At 43.3% G+C, this 15,308-nt stretch overlaps 1 protein-coding gene across 1 annotated transcript in view; it reads left to right on the top strand.

Annotated features, from left to right (window-relative positions):
* The first annotated feature begins 5,871 nt into the window (after window positions 1–5,871).
* MAP1B (microtubule associated protein 1B) overlaps window positions 5,872–15,308 on the top strand; it is a 71,278-nt gene continuing 61,841 nt past the window's right edge. The window contains exons 1-2 of the mRNA XM_036403564.2: window positions 5,872–6,126; window positions 10,740–10,841. Of these exons, the coding sequence (XP_036259457.1) occupies window positions 5,949–6,126; window positions 10,740–10,841 (280 nt within the window). The 5' untranslated portion in view covers window positions 5,872–5,948. The remainder of the gene's footprint in view (window positions 6,127–10,739; window positions 10,842–15,308) is intronic.

Genomic DNA, 15,308 nt, shown 5'->3' with positions numbered 1-15,308 from the left:
CTGCCCCCAAACTAGGCAGATGATAGTGTACGTATAGCCATCTTAAACCCATGGCTTGATTTGTCTCCCCTCTTAAGTCAAGACTGAGCTCTGAAACTGGCTTGAAAGGAAGCACGTGTGGGGACTGTGGACCATAGAGTTCTTCAGGTTGGTGTGACAGGAGATTACTTGTATTTTACCCCTAGCACCCAAATTAAATTCTGTAACTTGCAGTCCTTCAATAAGAATTAAAACTCTCACAAACTCAGCTCCTGAAACCCTAACTATATCGCACATTTCCAGACCATTCTCTCTCTTGTTCATAAGAGTTGACAACTGAGCCCTGAGCTCAAAGGATGCTCAAAACTACTGCCTGATTCCAACCACTTTGTCTTACCATTGTTTTTGCAGCTGATGATGCTTTAATTATCCAACCAGCTTTGTGGTACAATGAGTACCATTGTCTTCAATACTTTTATTATCATTTATTGCTGAATTTTAAGCACTATCCTAATTAGTAAAAATTACTTAAAACGGCTGTATTTTCCCTCCAACAGTGGAGAAACAATCATTTTATTTTCATGAAAAGCTACATGTTCTGTTCATAGCAAATGTCAGGATAAAATTATGCAAAATAATTATTTTTTAATTTGTCTCTTTTTAATAGTCCAGGGGAAAATCTTTTTCTTTTCATTTCGTTCTCATTGCAGTTAAAGAAAATACTTTTTTCTTTTTTCCCTTCTAATTTTTTTTCCACTAAAGAAAAAGAGGGAAATTACTCTGATAAAAAATAATAAATTTTTCCTCTGGGAAGCAACGCAAAATGTTACTTGATGTTATTTTTCTCTCACTTCAAGACAGAAAGCTAAAAGTGAGAAAAAATGTTATTTTTAAAAGCAATAGTGTTGCTTTCTTCACTTTTTTTTTTATATGTAACTTCTCATTTTCTGTGGAGAAAGTGGAAGGAGTGGGAAACAGATGAAATACCAATTGAAATGGATATTCCACAATAACCAAATAGAAGCTTTTTCTACTTTGAAATTTAAAAAGTAATCACTAAAATTGAACTAATATTTTTAAAATACCTGAAATGAATGTTGGTCAAGTAATTTTTATTTTCCATGTAGTTAAAGATAAAGCCTGCCACCCTAAAATGTAAAGTATTTCCCAAGAGTCTCTCATGGAGTCCATGTCTCTGTCTGCTCATGCAGATACAGCTCTCTCTGGTGACCCTGGCTATTGCCATATCACTGCTGCAAGAGGAGCTCCTCTGGCAGCACCAGCTTGAGGATGCTTGAGATGACGATGCTTCCCTGCCTAAAAAGTGGGGGAAGGCAGGAGGAGTTGTCTCCATGAGCCACATGCCCAGGTGTTGGCAGGGAAGGGCTCATGACTAACCACACCATGGCCAGCAGCTGCAGGGTGACACTTCTGCCCTCCTGGGGCCAGGGTGACATGCTGACTGTCCCTCTGCACCTGTGGCTCTGCTGAGTTGCCCCAAAGGAACAATGCACTGAGGAGACCCTGAGAGGTAAAGGCTGGACCACATGGGGATGGTAGATTGCAGAAAATGGGGGCATGGTGGAGTGGGGATATTGAGAATGATGGTCACATTGGGAAGGCACAAGGTAAGGTACACAGTGTTATAGGTATTATCTGCTATAGTATTGGTTGCATATTCCTGACTTCATCATGCATCAGAAGTAGCCCAGAATGGTGGTGGTCTCCATCCATGGAGATATTCAAACCCCACTGAACATAGCTGTCAGAAACCTACCATCGGTTTGAGCAGGGGAATTAGACAAAATGACTATCAGAGGCCCTTCCAACCAGCCATTCTGTGAATCTGTCACCTCAGGCCTAGGCTGGCAAATCTCCATCTCTAGAAGTTAGGCCTTCCTGCCTACCCTTAAGAAATCCTACTGATGTGAGGAATGCCCTTCATGATATATTGCACGATCCTCAGACTGGCATTTCTCTCAGTGAAGACAGTTCAGTTTCAGTAAAGTTCTTAAATTCAAAAAATCACAGCATATCCTGAGTTGGAAGGGATCCAGGAGGATCACTGAAGTCCAAATCCTGGCCCTGCACAGGACACCCCAAGAACACACCATGTGCCTGAGGGTGTTGTACAAATAATTCTTGAACTGCCAGTCTTTTTGCTGTTCCAGCTTCTCTGGGGAGCCTCTACCAGTGCTCAGCCACCCTCTGGGTGAAGAACCCTTTTCGAATACTCAACCTAAACCTCCCCTGACACAACTTCATGCAATTCCTTTGGGTCCTGTCACTGGTCACCACAGAGATCAGTGTCTGTCCCTGTTCTTCCCCTCATGAGGAATCTGTAACTGCAATGAGATCTCCCCTCAGTGTCCTCCAGGCTGAACAGACCAGGTGACCCTAGCTGCTCCTCACAGGGCTTCCCCTCAAGGCCCTTCACCATCCTCATGGCGCTCCTTTGGACATTGTCCAATAGTTTTATATCTCACTCTTACTTTGGCACTCAGAACTGCCCCCAGCACTTGAGGTGAGGCTGCCCCTGCTCAGAGCAGAGCAGGAGAATCCTCTCGCTTGCCTGGCTGGTGATGCTGTGCCTGATGCCCCCAGGACACAGGTGGCCCTCCTGGCTGCCTGACTCATATGCAACCCCAGGTCCATCTCCACAGTGCTGCTCTCCAACCTCTTGTTCCCCAGTCTGTATGTCAATTGGTCTGAAGCAATCCATGTGGATATGTATTTCTTTCATGGTAGGGATGACACTTGACCTGAGACAAAAGGCCAGTCTAAAGGCTTGTACATCACTGAAACTTTTTTTAAAATTTGAAGTTTGGACTAGAATGAAGCTTGAATATTAGTAGGTAACAAATGGCACATACTACCAAGAAGTATGTTTTAAACTTCAAGCACTTTATTTAAACTGCCTCTTTAAAAAATACATCTAAAAAATACAGCTTTGCATATACTATTTGACCACATTCAGCTGTGGGACTCCAATTTGGTATTGAATATAATAAAGTAACAAAATCAAACCAAGACAATCAAAAGCTAGACAGGTGCAGATCTCAATCACTGTCTCTTTGAAACTGTAAGATATATTCCATAGTCCATGAATGTTGCTGTTTCTTCTACTGAAGTGGCATAGCTCTGTGATTTAGGTGCAGATAGGGAGGTGGTATCACTCTCAAACAGTGGGGGGTCACAGGACACTAAGTCAGCCTTGTGCAGCATATCTCCACATTTCACTCAGCAGTGGACCTGATGCTCCATATTGCAGAATATAAATTAGTTTCCAGGTAGGGAAAGATGATGATGAACAAATCTACCTGACTGAGATACTGACAGGGCAAGACACAGCATGAGCAGTGGCTATGGAGCTGGGACCCTGCAGCTTCCTCAGAGATATGTTCTGGAGGATAAAGCACCTTTCTCATCTACCTTCCATCCCAGATGAGGCAGCACATGCTTGTGAACAGACAAGGCCAGAGGTCTGCATCCTTTGAAGAGTTTAGCACAAGACCCTTTTTTTTCCAAAGACAACCTCTTGTCCATAGGGTTTTAATGGGTGACACATCACCCATCACATGACAGTTTGACTGTAACAGTTCATACCATGTTCTAACTGTGTGTTATTTCACACTGCAGTATAAAATAGAGAACTACCTGAGCAGGCTATTTCAAATGTAACTGTAACACCTACCTGCATGTAAGTGATCAGCTTTTTTTAAATTCACAGGAATCTTTCCTTAAAAGCACATACAGTGCCCTTTGAGTACTGATGTGCATTTCTTGACTAACCTGCTGTGCTTGTGAGGTAAGGAATTGTTTTATCTTTATGTCCAGGAACCAGCATCTGTCTATTCTGCAACCAGCTGGCAAGACCCCTTGGCAAGCCCCTTCCATGCTTGAGAAACTAGCTGCTCTTGCTGGTGGTTGGCATAAAGGCATATCCCAAAACTACAGATTGCAGTGACAGAAGCCTGAAGCTGGCTTTCTCCAGCGGGTACCATGTGGCAAGTCTTGAAGGTATCTATAAATTATAATAAATTATTAGGAAGGGGGTCATATAGGGAAAGGCTACAGGAGATGGACATTATTTCTAAGTAGGCCTCTACACCGTCCCATGGAAACTGAGAGGAAAGAGCAAAGTCACAGCGGGGCCCAGATTAGCAGGGGTATCCCAAGAGGAACACTGCACCTTTGAATACCTTGCAAACCTTAAAACTGCTGCTAGTTCTTCTGCATCTACACCATTGTATTTGCTCTATCAGCAGTGTCAGCTCCAGTGAAGAATGAGCACTGCTGCTCTTTACCACTGTGTCATCTCAGCCACCTGACATGGCTGTGAAAACACTTGTCTGCACTCCACAACCTTCAGAATAACGGCAGTTCAGGAAAAGTACTTTGGATGCAACATCCAAACATACCACACTGTGTAAGCCAAGACTCTGAGTGCTGTATTTATGCAGAGGAACTATTCGTATCAAAACCACTAGGTGCTATAGACAGATACAACACTATGGACCAGCACTTAAAATGATGCTGTTCTAACCTTTGTGGGTTGAAACTGTAGCCTCTAGGCTAGTATGACAGAAAAAACTTAGGAGTGACAACCTGAAATGCATGCAAATTAGTCCACTGTACCCTGGAAGAAAATACGAAGAAGACAAGGCTGATATACTGGTTCATCCAGGCAAGCACTCTGCTCCTGAGCAGTAGGCAGAGAATTTGCACACCCAGCACTGTAAGAAGCTGCAGACAGAGGAAGTGTCTTCTCAGTCAGGGACAAGAGGTTATCTTAAAAAACAAGCTATAAAAGCTTATATCCTTTCCTGTGTCACAGTGAAATTTATCCCACATCATTTGAGCCATATAAACAAGAGGCTTAGTGTAAACGAGTGGCTTGCTTATGTCAGTAAAGTGAGAGGAACATCTAAGACATCACATTTGACTTCTCCATCCATTGTTAGGAGAGATTAAGACACTTTTCAGAGGTAGTTATCACAGAGTACTAGGGCGTTGATACTAATATCTATGAGAAGAGAAATGAAATCTTTGGTTCTGTCATTGCATAAGTTTTCTGCTATCATTGCTCCCTGGAGATGCTTGAGCCTGGTCAACACTACTTATCAAAGCCATTTGAATTTCTGCAGCTTTGAATAAGCTAAGACTACAGGTTTCACCATGTTGTCCAAAACCAGTGTTTTTCATATATCCGTGTTTTTCATATATCCAGTGTCATATATCCGTGGGGATTGAACATATGCAGAAGGGCTACATGTGAAGTATCTTATCAAATTAACTGCTCTCAAATTTAAAAAGTTAGAAAGAACATTTAGATTGCTGGATGAGGGTGTGTGTTTAAGTATGACTCAAATTTTGCTGCAGTGGTACAGCAAGATGTAGGAGAGGACAACTGGCTTTGGGCAGTGGCACTGCTTTTTCATCCGCTTCTGAAGCGCTGCTGGAACCCGACGCCGGCTTTCCCGCATGAGCTCCCCAGGTCTGCCAGGCCATCACCTGCGGCTCCTCATCGCCCTGTTTTAAGGGACGGGCCTAGGGGTAACCGGCCCGGGCAGGGTGACGCCCCGAACGGGCACGGGGAGCAGGGACGCGAGGGGCGCGGGCCCAGGGGTCTCACGGCCGGGCCGGGAGCCAGGCGCGGGGCGCACCCCTCGCCGTCCCCTCGGGGCGTTGTTCGCCCCCCGCGTCCTTCCTGCTTCCGGGGGCCGCCGCGGGGAGGATTTGCCGCAGATGACATCAGCTGTGGATGCTGGAAAGGCGGCGGCGGCGCGGAGGATGCGCCGGCTCCCCCCCTTCCTCCTCCTCCTCCTCACCAGGTCCCTGCCCTGCACCGTCTCCGTATAAAAGCGCCGCCGCCTCCCCACCCGCCCTCACTCCCTCCCTGCCGCCTGCGGAGCTGCCGCCGAGCGGCCCCTCTGCGCTCAGCGCCCCGGAGCCGCGGGGCGGAGGCGATGGCCACCGTAGTGGTGGAAGTGGACTCGGAGCCCTCCTGCAGCATCCCCAACCCGACCTCTACCTCGCCCAGTCTCTCCCACCGCTTCCTAGACAGCAAGTTTTACCTGCTGGTGGTCATCGGCGAACTGGTGACCGAGGAGCACCTGCGGCGGGCCATCACCAATATCGAGCGAGGTGAGGCGGCGGGAGCCGGGGCGCCGCAAGCAGCGCCGCGACACCCCCCGCCGGCGCCCTGCCCCTCCCTGGGCGCGGCCGGGAGCCGGGATAGCCCCGAACCGCATCCCGCCGAGCCGCGGGCTCCGGCTCTTTATTCCCCGGGGGGTCCCGCCGCAATCGCCCACCCACCCACGTTCCCCCGCGGGGTGCGGGCGCTGCGGAGCGGGGCTGCGGGAGCCGCAGCGAGCCCCCTCCCCGCCATGGCTGGGCGGAGGGGCCGGGTCGGGAGCGCAGCGCCCGCCGCCGAGCCCGTCTGCCCGGAGACACCGGCGGGTGGGCGTGGCACGGTCCGCACTGCGGTCCCGGTGGCTGCTCGGGGCGGACAAAGGGCGGCTGGCGATGGGGTGGATGGGCTGGGCTGGGGCTGCGGGGCGGCTGCCGCCCGCAGTCCCCGTCCCCCACCGCCACGCTAAGCCGGCGGGGTTCGGGGCGTTTTCCCTCTCGGCGGCAGGGGCTGCGCGGGCGGGAGCGCAGCCGCGCCTTTGTGTCTAACTTTGGGCGCTGGGACTTTTCTGTCGTCTGGACAATTTTTTCAGGACCCAAGTTCTATATACGCGTATATATTCCAATAAAGAAAACCCATATGAGTAACAAGGCTGTTACCCGAGGGCTCAGCCTCGTTATTGTCCGACTGCGGGCTCCTCTGACTCGGCATTTATTTGTCCTTTTCTTAAGACGGCGATGCAGGGTGGTATTGCAAGTGAAATGACAGTTTTATAAGTTATCGTTGTGGTTTCTGATACAATAGATTGCAGTGTATATGCAGAGAGGAGGAAAAAAGAAAGACAAAAAACCAACAAGCTGTTGCGGTATTAGTGGAATAAAGCATGAAGAAAATTATTGCCAGACTTTACAGTTATTTAAACTCAGTTAATAGCTGATTTTATAATTTGTATTTTTTTTGTTCTGGGCTGGTGAAAACAAAGATTTCAGGAACTGCCATTGTTAAGAGTGGAGAAGAGATCCTGGAACGGGGAATTGGTAGCAGCCTTGTCATGTAGGTGTGGTTCAGCGGTCCAGCTAGGACTTCATCTGTGTCTCTATTGTTGCTTTCTCAACCATTGTTGCTTTAGTTGGTTATTTCTCTGAATTCTTTTTCATTACTATTTGAGGGAAAAGGCATCCTCATCTCAGCTAACCAGTTTCATCATAACCTGTTCATCTTTATTGCTACCATTGTCTCTTGGGGAGAGCTACTGAGGCAGGTGCTTTGTCATTCGGAGCTTCTTCAGCATTGCACTTCCTTAACTCTATCTAATTTTCAGTTGTGTAAGAAGAGAACTGGTTGCATTTTAATTAAATTGTCAAAGATTATAAAGCAAATTGGTAAAATTTCTTCCCTCAAAATACCCTTCCTCTGAAGAATTGCTCTCCAGTCTCTTCTTGAATCTCCTATTGTACAGTCGCTGCTGCATAGCTCAGTTGCTGCTATCTCCTGCCACTAAGCAGAACACCCACTTACAGGTTTAGGTGTTTAGAGGGAATGTTTGGCCTTTTAATTCATCATTTTGGATTAGAAGTCACCTTGCTGTTTCTAGTATCAGACCATCTGATTGAGATTTTTGCCTGCTAAGAAAACTCCTTGGTGAAATTTTGAGGTTACATTTTTCTGGATGAATACAGTGGGAGTCTGACGCTTTGTCTGTGTGAGGCAATTGTGGACTCAGATAATGTTTTTCTGTTTGGAAAGTCTGCTGTAGTCTGGAAAAAAACCCACTTCTTGCTGCCTTTATTCTCAACAGAGCTTTAAATGCATTTTGGTTCTTGATAACTCTGCCTTACTGTCTTCTCTGGTACATCTCCTGAGTACCATCAGTGAAAACTGTGGATTCATGCGCCAAACTGCAGAGCAACGTGTCAAAGAAAACATCTGCTGATAACACATCAGTGGCGTGATGCTACGCAACCTGGCGGAATGCAGAGTCATTTCTTAATATATCGTGGGGAGGGAATGGTGTGGCAAGACGCATTTTCATTAATTACATTTTGGATGTGGCTTTGCTAAAGAGGCAATTCTCCAACCCACCATCCACCAAAAGAGAAGAGGGGAGTGAAGAGAAAGCTTCAAGATTTTTCCACTGATTTAGCAGATGCTACTGGGTGTGCCCTCCCTGCTGATTATTCCTGTGTCTAGTGGCACTGCACTCTTAAGACTGCATAAAGAAAGAAATGGCTCCAGTTCCGCCATGTTTACAGCAGTTTTGTCCACACTGCTAAGCCATCATTGGATTGACCTTGGATTTTTCATCCACATTTACCTTTGTTCTGCCCAAAACCTGATATAGTGATATCATTCATTTAATACATTTTGTTCTGCTGTAATACACATGCATAATTTTTGCATCCAGATTGCTGAATCATGCAGTTGTATATTTTGGATAGTCTACCCAAATTCCAGCTTCAGCTTGCCTGCATAGGGCATAAAGGCTTTTATGTCCTTGGCTTTTTTTTTTTTTCCCCAATTTATTTTGAGTTGAGTCATGTATTTTGGATATTGCCTGGCTCAATCAGGCAATGACTGGGCAATCTTGACTACATCTAATCAGAATCTTATGCCTACAGCAAATTAGGATCACATCTAAAGCAGCTAGGGGTGGTGGACCAGTCCTTTCATTAGCAGCGTTGATGAATCATAGTCCGTGTTTTTTAGTGGACCTCCAGAAAGCATTGTAGTTTCTCTGCCCAAGCTTGGTGTCATAAGCCAGGGAGCTATTTCTCTTCAAGCTTCTTGAAGTTCAGCACTCATTCATTCAGTGCACTTCAGCTTTGTGATCAATGTCAGTTTCATAGTTATTGTTTTCATATGGGCTCTATTTGTATGGTATTATATCATCTTGGTGTTCTTGCTCTCAGATATTCCAGCACCTGGAAGATATTAAAGCCTATTTAGATGTATTTGCCTGCCAAAACTTGTCCCAAAAATTTACCATATGGCCAAGTGCTTTCTGAGAAAACAAAGCAAGGAGACTCACAGAAGAGAGTCTTGCTGCTTATGCCTCTGAACAATGATGCATCAGTCAGGAAGTGGAGGTGGCTGGTTATAGCTCAGTTATTTTTCTCAAGTGGTTATGGAACACAGGCAATACTGTATTTTCAATTTTTTCTTGAGATTCAAATGGCAGCTACTTAATTGTTGCTAGCATGTTACAGTAGGCTTGCTACTACCTTTACTTGGATGCTGACAAGGAAGAGCCCTGGATGCATTCTTCTTGCAGAGGCTTCAGGCTCTTGAAATGCAGATGTTCATATTTGCATGGAGAACCTACTCAGAGGTGCAATGGGAGTCTAGCACTGCAGATCTGGTTTCTCCGCTATTCCCTCTTTTTTCCTCATGCTTCATCCCCACAACGTGGCTTCTGCTTAAGTTCTGGCATTTCTGCTGCCTTGAAACAGAAAATACATATAGCATGGGAAGTGGTATTGAAGTAACATCCACAGCCTGAAACCCTGAGAGAAGTGTTAATTCTAGACTCATTCTGAGGGGTTGGACACAGACCTCTTCAGGCATCTTGTTGTCAAACCCCAAAGTGGTCTAATCCAATAACTCCATGCAAAAGCATGGTCATGTGGGGAGGGGCCATCAGACACTTCCTCACTAGCAATCCATTTTGTTTGCCAGTTCATTTCTGTAAATGTAATGATGGTTTTTTAGGACAAAAAAATGAGTGCAATTTTGATTTTCAAAATTGCAGTAGTGCCTGGACTCACTAGTAGTGTTACAGCCTGCTCATTATTTCAAAAGTAGAAGATTTTCAGAACAATTTCAAAACAAAATTATATAAAAATCTGAAGTGTATTTTTTTTTCCAAATTGTTCATTAAAATCTTATGGAAGAAAATTAGAAACTTGTCTTTTGGCTGCAATGACTTTTTTCCCTGGTCGAATTTCAGTCCTTAAAAATCTACTTTGGAATAATATATTTTTTTTGGTCATAGAAGTGTCAAGTGTCTTACTTTTTAAGTAGCTGGGGGAAAAACAGTAGGGAACAGAGATGTGCAATTTGGTTTTAAAAAAAAACAAAGATCAAGCACAGCATTTTCAAATTTCAAAACTGGAGTTCTGACATTTCATAAATAAAAGATCACTTGAATTTTAATTTAAAGTATGGTATGCTTCAAAGATACTGAATGAAGAAGTCAGCAATTTAATACTTTGTATTTAAATATTAATTAGCAACATGCTAGGTAATGCTGTCTTTTTCTTCTAAAAAGGACAACATGACTGAAGTGTCCTCTGGGTGATTCACTTCTGGTTTTGTAAATTTGTATGTTAGGATTTTAAAGTCATGTCAGGGACATTGGTAACTTACTGTAAAGTGGCTACTACTGCAGTTCTAAAGCTGGGGCCTTAAAGAATGGTTACCCTTTGGAAAGGCAGATGGTTTTTTTCTGATTCCTTCCAGAATCCTTCTGAGTGCATTTTAAAAAATTGCTTTGTGCCTTGGAAGAAAGCGAGGCTGGGCTTGGAATTCAGAAATATGTAAATAGTTTGAATGCAAATAGAAAAGTACTCAGTTAAAACTTCCAGTGCTCATGTGTCAAGCTACCTGTGTTTTGTATTTTGAATTTTAGGAATCCGATCATGGGACACAAACTTGGTCGAATGCAACTTGGATCAAGAACTGAAGCTCTTTGTGTCTCGCCATTCAGCTCGATTCTCTCCTGAAGTTCGAGGTGAGTTTAAGAACAGAACTGCTAAATTACACTCTGAAATTGCCTGGCCCAGTAGTTTTAGGGCCTTTTTAAAGTTAAGAAAACTCACCTTTTGATTGAACACATTCTTCATGTGGCACCAATCTAGTAGTCCAGTGACGGAAGCTTATTGTGGTAGGTGGTGTACATACAAAACAATAACTGATAAGGTTAGCTCTAAAGTGGGACAGAGCCAGAACTGATGTCACAGCTGCTGCACTACTGCAGCTCAAGCCCTGTGTTTCTTCCCAAAGGACTTGAAGTTATTTATCTTTCTTGCTATGAGAAGCTGCATTATGGTGAGTCTGCCTTCACTCCCAGGAACTTTCTTTGGCTTGTATGAGAAATCAGAATCAGAAAAAATCAGAAATGTATAGGGTTAGTAAGACTAAATCTCTTTTGCTGCCTTTTTTTCCAAGCTCATTCTTCCTTAAGAGGATTCATTCAATAAATTGAAACTTTTGTTTACCAGTTTTGTGAAGTGTAAAGTTTGGGTTTGCTCTGGTTTCATGAGAATCAAGTGTTTGGTAAGTTTTCTAAGATCTCATTACACTTAATACCATTGCTGAATGAGTATGGATGAATTTAATTAGGTTTCTCATGTGAACACATATGACCTTTTCAAAGTAGTAGAGGTTTCTGTCATTGGTGAAATCATTGTGGCTGTATCCATATTGAGTGCTGTCATACAGTGCAACCTACTACTGACAAGTGTTAAAAATTCCAACTTCTGGAACCTCTCTCATGTGTGGTGAAAAGGGCTATGAAATTTTGTATCATACTACTAAATCACCTTCCTGAGGTCAGTTGCTATACACTTTTGACAAAGAGACCCTGATGCCTTGCTAGCATGACAAATTGGTTTTAAATAATGTACAAAAATGTCTTGTGTAACTAATTTTTTCTTCTTGCAGCATATGTTAAAGCAGTTTTTGCTATATCTCCCCAGATCTAGAGAGAGTGAAGCACTGCCAGGGTTAAGAAAAAATTACATACTTCTATGATTCATCCTCTGGTTTGAAAACAAGCATAACCAATAAAACAATACACAGCATGAAGATTTTTGAGTAAAAACATATAGCCCCTTATTTATGTAGATGTAAACTGGGGCCTAAAATACTTGTCTTTCATTTTATTTTAAATGTCATGAAGCCAATTCAATGTCTCAGTGACATTTGTTGCTTTGCTTTACAGAGAGAAAATTTAAGAAATGCAAAATGCAGTGTATCCCATTTTTGCCATATCTTTGTTTTACTTTAAAAACTTAGATCCTATGTTACTCCTGTAGCAAAAATATTACAGCATGACTTGTGTTTTTACTGCCTCTTTTAGATTATACATTCTAATACCACTGCATGAATTAAAATAAAACAAATACTCTATTTTCATGTAATAAATAAGATAAGACAGTGCAGCCCTTTTTCAGCAGAAAGAATGTAGAATTGTTTAGGAATTTTTCTCAGGGAATTGTATTTTTGATTTTTTTCCCCTTATTGTCTAGACTTTGCTGTTTAATCTGTCATTGTGTTGAATTCTAGCTTAATTGCATGTGACTGGAATTCATCAACATATCTGACAAGCAGAAATGAATGTGTTTTTCACGACTGCTCAATCTTTAAACAATAAACTGCCAAAATCTGTGTTTACAAAGCATGAAGGGAGCCTGAAACTTGAATAAAGGCAATATCAAGGGATAAAGCTATCCATTTTGACCAACTTCTCATCTAAAATTTTGTGGAGAAGCGCATTTGTACCTCCAGAAGCCCACTGTACAGATAACAGAATTATTTTAGTTTCTTTCTGCTGTTCTCTGATACTGAATTCCGTATGAGGCTCCTTTGTATCCTCTCTGCTGTTTGGCAGAGAGAAGGCTTTTTTGTTGCCACATTCTAATAAGATGTCAGAATGTTTACTTTGTTACAGCACCCAAATATTAAATTTTGGGTGTTCAACCATTGAAACTATGAACTTTCAAAGAGATGATTGTAAGTCTGTATTCCTGTATGGTCCCAAACTTAGAAATGGATTTAGGTAACTAGGTGACGTTTTGTCCAAGGCAAGTGTTCATCCAAGGTGATGGGATTGCCTGTGGAATGTAATTAAACAACCTTTTTTCTTTCCAGCCTTTTGAATCTGAAGTCTCTGTGCAGCTCACATATAGGGACAGTTTACTCTTGAGGAAGGCTTCAGGTTTTCTCAGGTCTGACTGCTGGCTGACTGGAGCCTGTTTGATTATCATGTTTAATTATGGTAATTGGGGTGGTGGCTCAGTACGTGCTTGTGTGCTTCTCAGAACAGCTTGAGGATATGGACAGCAACAATGTGAAGGGTAGCAATTTTTCTGCAAAAGGAAGCTTGGAGGAAATGGGGCCTATCCCCGTGCCATACGCCTATGATGTCAAAAGAAAGACATGCAAGCGATTGTCTGTCAAAGCATTTGTGTGTTTTCACTTAAAGAATTTAAGGTCTGATGCCCCTCCCTGTGTAGTGATTAGCAATGTAGGTACTGGTACTGCAAGGGAGCATGATTAGATCCCAAGACTATTTTTGTGTTCTTTCCAAGGGGATGGGTTGTCAAGGTAATATTTGTGCACACTGTATTCAGCTGTTGGGCAATTTATGAGTGATTTGTGATTCCTTAAAAATAAGATTCAGGATGGAAATTCCTGCAGATCTTTTCTACTGCCTTGTAAAGCAGCTGACTTGGCAGACTCCTTAATTATTATTCAGATCTTGGAGAGGTGATGTTGCCAGGTGCTGGTGAAAAATGAGTAACAGAACTAATTAAATGGTTGCCAAGACAACAGGCAACGTGACTTTAAAGGGGTATTCCAGTGGTGCCTCTGTTTTCTTTGTCATGTACTGATAACTTCCATCTTATGGTAATATGAAAAGGACAAAAAAATGCAAACAATGTACAAGCTGGAAAAGAAAATGTGCATCTGGTAGTGAGGCAGAACAAGTGGAGAGTCTTGGAAAGAGCTCATTTGAAATTGCAGCTGTACCTACCAATCTTTGCTTAATTAACAAGAAAGTTTCAGCTGCATAAAGCATCCTCACAAAAGACCATGTTTTTGGGTGGGGTAGGGTGAAGCTGTTGAAGGCCTTTCTGTAAGATTTGTACACTGGTATTTTATCTGTCAGTTTCCATCTGGAGACACTTAACTGTTGCAGAGGTGCATATTCAAGCCTTTGTCTAGATAAAATCCATTTTATTTAAATAGCTGTTCACCCCCAACCTTCTAATAAATGCTCAAGCTATGCACTGTGCCTACTTTGTACTTTGTCCTGTGGTTGTCAAGAACGTCTATGCATTTCCTATGTGAATAGTACCAGGAGGCCTCCTGTTGCCCATTAGCCAGTGCAGAGGCCAGCTGCTGACTTAAGTGAGTCCTTCCTTACCTGTGCCTAGGACTATTTTATTGCCAGCCTGCCTGCAGCCAAAGGGGATCTTGGCAAAGTGCAAGAGATGTTTTATTTCCTCTTGGCAGCTATCTGCATCAGCAGCAGCACTGGGCTTGCCTCCTTCAGGCTTCCTAAGAAGTCTTTGCTTTATGGTACTGTCATTGTTCCATAAAGCCTTAACAACTTCCCTTCTGACAGTTACCATTTCAAAAGTTACGGTTTCGGGCTGCTCATAACCTGCGGAGAATTTTTGGATCTGAGAATTTTGGTCAGCAATGTGCACAGCTCTGTACTTCAACAAAGTGGTGTATAGTCCCATTTCCTTTGTCAAAGCAGATCTAAAACCACTTAACGTCACACCTAGTAGCTTGCCATGTGGACTTGTGGATCACTAATAAAATCCTGAACAGCATGGGTTTTGTGCTGATTTACTTGAAAACTGCAGTTCATCAAAATTCCTCAAATCAGGACATAGGTACTTGAGCTAAACCTATTATTTGAAATGAAAGAAAGGGAAAAGAGGAAGTCAAGACCAGATTTTTCAGGTGCTATCAGAATGCTATAACTGCCTAGGAATTAATTTTGTTTAAGATCTCTGGTGGCCTGGTATGCGCATCTAGGGATATGCTACAAATATGATTCTTCAGGTATTCAGAGGCTGTGATCATAGCTGGAGTAGCTATTGAGTGGGATCATTTTAGCTCATTATACATTTGGGGAAGTTAATTTTAGTTGGCTGCAAGACTTGCTTTGTGTCTCAAAGTATATGCGCATTGAATGAAAGAAAATGGAGGCAGACTGGAAAAGGTAATTGAGCTGACTCACGCTGCAGTGGCTGCAAATGGTGTCCCTGCAGGGTGACCTGCAGCTGCCACTGGTCCAGGGCTGCAGCCGTGGAGCTGCTCAGCAGCACAAAGCCAGGAGCCTCTGGGTCCTGTTGGAGGATGTTGATGGGAGCATATGCACTGGACTGCTCCTGAGCTTTTTGTGGGGAGATGCTAGGATTTTGGTGGTTTGGGAGAGGATTACAGTGTAATAGCCTAT

This window comes from Molothrus ater, chromosome Z (genome assembly GCF_012460135.2).
Source record: "Molothrus ater isolate BHLD 08-10-18 breed brown headed cowbird chromosome Z, BPBGC_Mater_1.1, whole genome shotgun sequence".
In the NCBI taxonomy this organism is placed as follows: Eukaryota; Metazoa; Chordata; class Aves; order Passeriformes; family Icteridae; genus Molothrus; species Molothrus ater.
Note: the sequence above shows the minus strand (reverse complement) of the source record. Positions and strands in the feature narration are given on the sequence as shown.